Consider the following 8340-nt stretch of genomic DNA (forward strand, 5'->3'; position numbering starts at 1 on the left):
GTATCTTCTCCAATCTGTTCAATAACAAGTGGCTAATGAGTAATATGTGTGCAACACTCTGGCAAAGTGTTAAGCGTATTGTATGCAAGACACAAACCTAGTGCAGTGACGTTTAGGCTGATGAAAAAGTCCAAAAAGCCTTGTAGGAATCCTCAGTAAAGAGAAGCCAAACTTAAGCTTGTCTGCAGTGGTGAGAGAGGACAGATCTTTAGGGACTGGGAACATAACCGAGTTATAAGCTTCTGTAGTATGTGTGAAGCCTTGTGTTTAGTACCCTGAATCCCAGAAACTAGACATGGCGGGTACATACCTATAATCCCAGCACGTGAGAAGTAGAGGCAGGAGATCAGGAACTTAGAACCACTCTTGAGGTACGTGAAATTGTCAAAAGCAACACAAATTATAGGAGGGAAATTAGGACTTGATAAATTATGTATTGTGCTAGAAGTGTGCATTGAGTCTGAGGGAAGAGCTCAGAATGACTCGTAAGCAACTGATGGCCTAAGACGAGGAATGGTGTCACTATAGTCAAGCATGGTTCCAACGAGGCAGAGACAGGCATTATGGCTTCTGTAGCAAAGGGCTCAACAAAGTAGACGTAGGCCTTTCTTTTATAAATGTGGCTGGCAATTAAGAATTTCCCCAAGGGGGCTGGTGAGATGGCTCAGTGGGTAAGAGCACCCGACTGCTCTTCCGAAGGTCCAAAGTTCAAATCCCAGCAACCACATGGTGGCTCACAACCATCTGTAACGAGATCTGGCACCCTCTTCTGGAGTGTCTGAAGACAGCAACAGTGTACTTACATATAATAAATAAATAAACCTTTAAAAAAAAAAAAAAAGAATTTCCCCAAAGCCGGGCATGGTGGCGCACGCCTTTAATCCCAGCACTTGGGAGGCAGAGGCAGGTGGATTTCTGAGTTTGAGGCCAGCCTGGTCTACAAAGTGAGTGCCAGGACAGCCAGGGCTACACAGAGAAACCCTGTCTCGAAAAACCAAAAAAAAAAAAAAAAGAATTTCCCCAAAGATAAAACATTTAATCATGAAGAGGAAACTAGTTCAGACAAAGGATGCTCTTAAAAGAAGCAAAACACTCCATCCTGCAGGTAAACTTTTTAAGATACAAGTAGCTAGGCATGGTGGCATATGCCTATAATTCCAACACTCAGGATACAGAGGCAGGCTGAGTGAAAAAGTAGCCTGATTTGGATACTCTGTGTGTGTGTGTTTAAAGGTTAATAAAGCTGGGCAATGGTGGCGCATGCCTTTAATCCCAGCACTTGGGAGGCAGAGGCAGGCGGACTTCTGAATTCGAGGCCAGCCTGGTCTACAAAGTGAGTTCCAGGACAGCCAGGGCTATACAGAGAAACCCTGTCTCGAAAAACAAAAAATCAGGGTGAAACTGACACAATTTATTAGGTACCCTCCCCAAGCAGGTCATGTTATCAGTTATAAAGGACTATTGAGGGACTCTCAAACAAGCCAAGGTGCTTGGAAGAGACACTCTTGAACCCACTGGGCTGCTTGTAAGCTTGCAGTGCACTTCAGTTTTCATGCTGTGGTGTGCTTTTGAGTCATTTCTGCTCCCTTAAATAATCCTGATAAACTCACCAATTGGACCTAAGTAGTATCCTTACTTTGGCCAGTCAATGGTTCCCTCTCTGGGGTGAGTACCTTTTTGCTGACATCTCAGGAATACTGTCTTAGCTAGAAGAGAGAATAGAATAAGTCAAGGAAAAGGGTTATTGTCAGGGTCTGCTGGGTTTTGTTTCCAGGAAATGGCTTTGGTGAGAGTTACTAGGGTAAGAGCAAATGTAGACCAATTATGGGAAGCAAGCAGTGGATATAAGAATGAAGATAAGGGAGTACAAACTATAGAATTTGACGGAGGCATGGAAATTAGGTGTTTAAGAGATGGCAGTCTTTGGGTGAAGCAGGACCCCAAGAGCACAAGGGACAGACCTAACCTTATTAACATTATATAACAGTATAACATTATACTCTACAGGAGGAAGAAAGAGTCTACATCATACAGCATCATCAATACAGCATGCTCTTGGTCTCAGTTGAAAGGATGTGCCAGCTTCAGAGTGGGTTGGCGGCACTCTTAAACTTATGTCAAAGACTGCTCTGTAAGGTTAAGGAATGAATTCTGGACAGTCTTTGTTAGCAGCAGCACCTCAGCAGCTCTATTGATGATGCTGTATGATGTAGACTCTTTCTTCCTGTTTTTGATAATGAGACATATTCCTGTGATTTGTACCCACCTGGAAGCATGGAAAGAGAAAGCAGCTAGGGGCTCAACTGCTGATTCCCTGGGCCCATGCCACACACAAGGAAAAGACCAAAAGAGGTTAAATGTTTACTTAAGGCAGACCAGACAACTGGGGGGAGGGTTGATATAGGACCCCTACCTTAAAAGGAAAAGCAACATGAGAGCTGAACCCTGCTACTCCCACTCAGCCTTTCCTGCAACAGGCAGCCAGTGATGGCAAGTCTATGGGCAGTACACAAGCTTTATATCCCTAAAGGGGGATTACTTGATGCCAGGAAATAACTCACAAGTTCAACACTGCAAAGGCTTTATTTGTACAATCTTTACAGGACAGTTTGGGGCTGTGTCACTGAGTAAAGACCTGTCGGCTCAGGCCTGTTACTAAAATGTAAATAAATACAAATCAGACTTACTGGTGACAGTCCTTTTGGTCCTATCTTGTTTATAACAGTCTATAGCACTGCAGCCTTCAGTGGTACTGCACCACTCTGGAAAAGATACCTTCAGGCTCCTTTCCATCCCCCAAAGCTGCAGCAAATCCCTCCTGTTGCCTCCGCTTAGCCAAAGCAGCCAAAGATTTAAACGTCTTTGGTTCATAGATGGCCAGGTCCACAAGTACTTTCCTGTTGAGCTCCACCTGGCACTGGAAAGACAAAGAACCACAGCCTGTAATAAGCATCAGAAACCACTTGAGAAAACTAGGTGTGGTGGTACATGCCTTTATTTCCAGCACCATAGAACCTGTAAGTTCCAGGCCTGCTAAAGAATACCCTGCCTCAAAAAGTAACAATAACCAACAAAAAGAAACTACTTCAATAGAATACAGCAGATACTATGTTGGAACAGACAGGAGGACACAGCCACAAGATATCTACTGAGTCTAGAGTAGCCAGCCAACATTCTACTGGTGTGGAACACTTGGGAACCGTGGAAAAGGAACAGCAAGGACATCTTGCATGGAGAACATAGCAGGATTCTGTAGTATAGATGTGAGTGAGGACAAAGAAGGGGGCCGATAGAGGCTGTAGCATGAACAAGCCAGTAGAGGCCCAGGTCCCATGGTTAGGGTCAATAGTCACTTGGGCACTAAAACTTCTGGCCTGGGATAACTATTTATTGTAATCATTAAACTGTGATTCCCATCAAGTAAGACTACAGGGGTTGACAGACGCAGGTATTTCTGGCTCAGAAGAGAGAGGCTATAAGCCTGGGAGTGTAACTGGATGGCAGAAGTCATGTACAAGGTCGTGGGTTTTAACCCTAGCAATGATGATAAAAGTAACAGGTGATTTCAGAAAGCAAGAAAAGAGAGGTGAACTGGCTGCATATATTAAATACCATTTTCAAGCATTGAGTGGACTCTACTGTGTGACCTGTGACTGACTCTCTCCCCCTCCTTCTCCTCCTCCCTCTCCCTTCCCTTTCCCCCTCTCTTTTTCCCCAAAGTCTGTCTATTATGTAGCTCTGGTTGTCCTTAAACTTACTACCTAAGCCATGCTGGCCTCAAACTCACAGGGATCTATCTGCCTCTGCCCCTCTGCCCCTGCCTCCCAAGTGTTTAGACTAAAGGTTTGCACCATCACACCCTGAAGATGTGTGACTTTAAATTTAGTTTCTGAACTTCAGGCCCACATAAGTAAAATGGAGGACATAATATTGTCTCAGATCACCCAGAGGACCCTTATAAAGCTCTAGAACAATGTCTGTGATGAGGTGGAAGTGGAATGCCTACCACTGGACTCTTTTAAAAGAAAAACCATGGGCAGCTAGAGAGACTGCTCAGCAGTTAAGAGCACTTATTCCTCTTCCAGTGAACTTAGGTTTACTCCCAGTACCTACATGGCAGTTTACAATCATCTGTAACTTAGGGACCCAATGCCCTCTTCTGGCATCCAAGGATACCAGGCACAGATGTAATACACAGATATACACACAGGCAAAATAATTTCTGTACATAAAAATATAAACAAGCAAACAAACAAAACCCCCCTCAGGATGGGCAGTTGTGGCACATGCCTTTAATCCCAGAACCTGGGAGGCAGAGGCAAGTGGATTTCTGTGTTTGAGGCCAGTCTGGTCTACAGAGTGTGTTCCAGGACAGCCAAGGCTACACAGAGAAACCCTGTCTCAAAAACAAACAAACAAACCTCAAATTCAAATTCTAAAATTAAAATCAGTTTTTTACCTTTTCCCTTTCATACAGAGCATGTACCTTGGCAAGGGTATGGCATGCTCTGCTCACAGTACGCTAAACTATTAACAGGGTTTGTTGAAAGCAGGTTGCCAGAATGTAATCCAGACGAGTAGTTTAGGAAACAGCCCTAGGAGCAGCAGTGGTTACCCCATGGACTACTACCAGGTTGGCTCACATCTGATGGCATGATTCTTTTACATGCTCGGCACCTTGATAAGGCCTCAACTTACCTTAATTAAGTTGACAATGAATGCTGGGTACTTTAAGCCATGTTCCTGGGAGGCAGCTGTAATTCGATTAATCCAGAGCTAGAATTAAAACATTGAGATGCTTAGTACTGGCTTACTTTCTCTCTCTCACTCTCTCTTCCTTCCTTCCTTCCTTTTTTTTTTTTTTTTTTTTTTTTGAAACTGGGTTTTACTATGCATCCCTGGCTGTTCAGGAACTCACTATGCAAACCAGGCTGGTCTCAAACTCAAAAAAATCTACCTGCCTCTGCCTCTCTAGTGCTAAGAGTAAAGATCTGTACCACTTACACCTGACTCCAGGATGGTTTGATAGTCATTTCTGAATGTTGTATCTATATCTTGTTTACAGCAAAGGTTCTGACTGCACTAAAATGTGCAAAGTAAAAAAGATGTTTCTTCTCAGGAAACAAGCTTTTAGGAACAACACCACCAAAGGTTGATATATTTCATACAGAGAAGCCCTACTATGAATCACAAGCAGGCAGCACTCCAGAAGTTACAGCCAGCCCAGGTTACATAGTGAGACACTGTCTCAAAAAAGCAAAGCAGGCAACCAGTCTTAGTGGTACAATCTTCTAGTCCCAGCACTCAGGAGGCAGAAGAAGAACTCTGTGAGTTAGAGGTCAACTTGGTATACATAACAAGTTCCAGGATAGCCAGAGATACACAGTTTAAGACCCTGTCTCAACAATGAAATGCAACACAACACAGTAAAGCAAAAAGTTCCTTTATAAATGACAAGCAAACTAAGGTGATACTGCATGCCTGAAATTCTAGCACTTAGGAGGCAGGCCAAGTTTAAGGCCAGCTTGGTTTGCCCAGTAAGGCTCAGGGCAGGCAGGGCTATATAGTGAGATTCTATCTCAGAAGCAATCAAACAAACAAATAAGACAGGCAGACAGGCAAAGCCAGGCCAGGTAGGGTAGCTCTGTAACTCCATCCAGCCCCCAGTATAGCTGAGTCATGACCACAAGCCTGGGCAATAGCATGAGTTCAAGTCCAGCCTCAGAATTTTTTTTAAAGATTAATTTATTTATTTTATGTATATGAGCCACCAAGTGGTTGCTGGGAATTAAACTCAGGACCTCTGGAAGAGCAGTCAGTGCACTTAACCTCTGAGCCATCTCTCCAGTCCCAGCCTCACAACTTAAAAGTGTTCTGTGACATCTGATTTTCCTAAAGCTTGGAGGCCAGGCACCCTAGCATGTTCAGGTCCTAATTAGAGTCCTCACCTCAAAAAACAAGAAACAAAAAAACCAAAAACAACAACAAAAAAACCAGGTAATGGCTGAGGAAGTACACTTAAAGTTGACCTCTGTACATCACACATGTATATAAAAATGGCTGGGAATATAGCTCTGAAATTCATAAGCCACAAAGGTTCATATTATTGTGCAATCCTGATGACCTGAGTGCGCTCAATATCTGGAACACAAAAAGCTGGATGCAGCAGCATACACCCGCGGTCCTAGCATTCCTATGGTTGAGCCAGATCTTCACGGGCCAGGATGCTTAGAGTACAAAGTACAGCAGGAACAGCAAGGTAGATTCTGCCTCAACACGGTAGAAGGCAAAAACAAACTCCCGAAAACAACCCTCGAGCCTCCACATTTGAGCATATGCAGGAGTACATGCACACACAGAGAGTCCATGCCTAGCATGTTCAAGGCTCTAGGTTCATTCAGTCTCAGTAGTGCCTTCTTCTCAGTTAAAACAGACAAGGAAGTCAGCCGCTGCAAACTATTTGTATGTACCAATAAGACAAAGGTTGAGATTCTGTGGCAGCACAGAAACATAGCAAACTCAACTCTATGAAGGGAGAAAGGGTTCTTGGAGGATCTGGCTCGTTTGGATTAGTAGAGTCTGTGCTACACACTGACAAACACCTTAACATCTGTCTGGAGGGAATCAAAGTGGCCCTTGCCAGAAGAGGAGCAACTGTGGATTTCTTCAGTGTAACCCCTATGTGCCTCTGTTCATACACATTAGATATTAGTAGGTTTTGTTTTTGCTTTGAGCTTTTTGGAGGGTTGGGGGGGCTCTTTTACCGTAGTCCCTAAAGCTCCTGTATTAGAATCTCTGGAAGTTTGTTAACACAAATTGTTGGGCTCTCCTTCTAGAGCCTAACTCAACACATTCAGAGTAGGTCCTTTAAAGAAAGTGTGCATTTTCTAAAAAAAAAATCTCAGGGTGACCAGGACTGATCCCAGGCCCTCATCAGTGGCAGCAAATGTTCACTTCCCATAAATGGATGCTCCCATGTGTTCACAACACTACTGGAAACTTTGGGCCTGAACAAATCACCAGGTCCCGAGGCAGGACCACTCTACTTCAAAGGCCTGTGCAGCTGAGAACAGAACAGAAGCCCACAACAACACTGTCCACACAATGAACACAACCATCATGCTGTACCCACATTCACGTTAGGGAGTCCTGGGGTGTTTTTTTGTTTGTTTGTTTGTTTTGTTTTGTTTTGTTTTGTTTAATTTGTATATATTTGGATATGTCCTGTGAGGATGTGTGTGGGTGGGTGCACATGGAGACCAAAATGAGTCAAATCCCTTGGAGCCAGAAGTATAAACAGTTTTGAGTTGCTATAGAAGACCAGCATGTCCTCTTATCTGCTGAGCCTTTAGGGAACACTTTCTTACTGTCAAGGTCAGAAATGACATTTCTTATGGCCCTGTTGACTTAGCTCATAAGTACTTACAAGAACTATAACGCAGCGCACAAGTACAGCTTTCACAAATGACAAAAACAAAAACAAAAAAAAAACAACAACAACAACAACAACAAAAACACTTTTGTCCAAAGATGTAAAGGAAATTTCGGGGATGAAAGTCAACATCCTGTGGCTACAGAAAGAAGGCTAAGCTCTGGGGGCATGGAGGGTTGAGCTCCCGAAGCCGGTTTGGAAGAGAGCCTAGCTCTAGGGAGATGAAGGACAAGCTGGGGGTTGGGGTGGGGCTGCCAGGGGCGGCGCTTACGGTCCTCAGGTTCCGCTTCTTAAGTCTGCGGGACTTCGTACACTTAACAAAGGCTCTGGTCACCGCCCTGACGGCCAGGCGGTAGCAGCGATTCTTCCTTCCCCGAAAATGCTGGATGAAGAAAAGGGAAGAAGGGTGTCCGGATGGCAGCGCGGCACTTCACCCCCCGCCCCACGCCTCGGACCCCGACACGCGCACTCACCTGAGCGTGTTTCAGCACCTCCTGAACCCGCCAATAGCGATCAGTGAGGCGGTTCCGCAGCCAGAGCCGCGTCGTAAGGAAGACCATGATGGGCTCCCGAATCCCGACCGGCTGCCATAAGCGCTTCCGGGTCAACGGTCAGAAAGGCCAGCCCTGCCGGGTGTGTGCGAGCACTGTCTTCCGGGACGCCTTTAGACTCGCTCCCTGAGTTCCGTTGTGCCAGACAGTCCGCACGCGGGTGAATGGTTAGAGCAGAAACTGGAGGGGGGATGGTAGGTGAGCAATCCCGGACGGAAATCAGATCTACAGAAACCACCAAAGAACCCTCGGTGATCCGCTCTTCTGTGGGCATCAATTGACCCTAAATGAAAGTAAAAGAAATTAAATCAAGTAAACCCATTCTAAAGACAGCTAGTCTGAGTCAAAGGCTCAAAT

General features: G+C 44.9%; 1 protein-coding gene across 1 annotated transcript; it reads right to left on the bottom strand.

The window, feature by feature from the left end:
- Nucleotides 1-2564: 2564 nt before the first annotated feature.
- Nucleotides 2565-8055, bottom strand: Mrpl20 (mitochondrial ribosomal protein L20). Its single transcript, XM_021160820.3, has 4 exons — nt 7906-8055; nt 7704-7814; nt 4699-4776; nt 2565-2917 (listed from the first exon to the last, which is right to left on the bottom strand). The coding sequence occupies exons 1-4, from the start codon at nt 7990-7992 to the stop codon at nt 2744-2746; spliced, it is 450 nt and encodes a 149-aa protein (XP_021016479.1). The 5' UTR covers nt 7993-8055; the 3' UTR covers nt 2565-2743.
- Between the last annotated feature and the right edge of the window lie 285 nt (nt 8056-8340).

Source organism: Mus caroli, unplaced genomic scaffold (genome assembly GCF_978045245.1).
Source record: "Mus caroli unplaced genomic scaffold, Mus_caroli_1 scaffold_6, whole genome shotgun sequence".
NCBI classification, from domain to species: domain Eukaryota; kingdom Metazoa; phylum Chordata; class Mammalia; order Rodentia; family Muridae; genus Mus; species Mus caroli.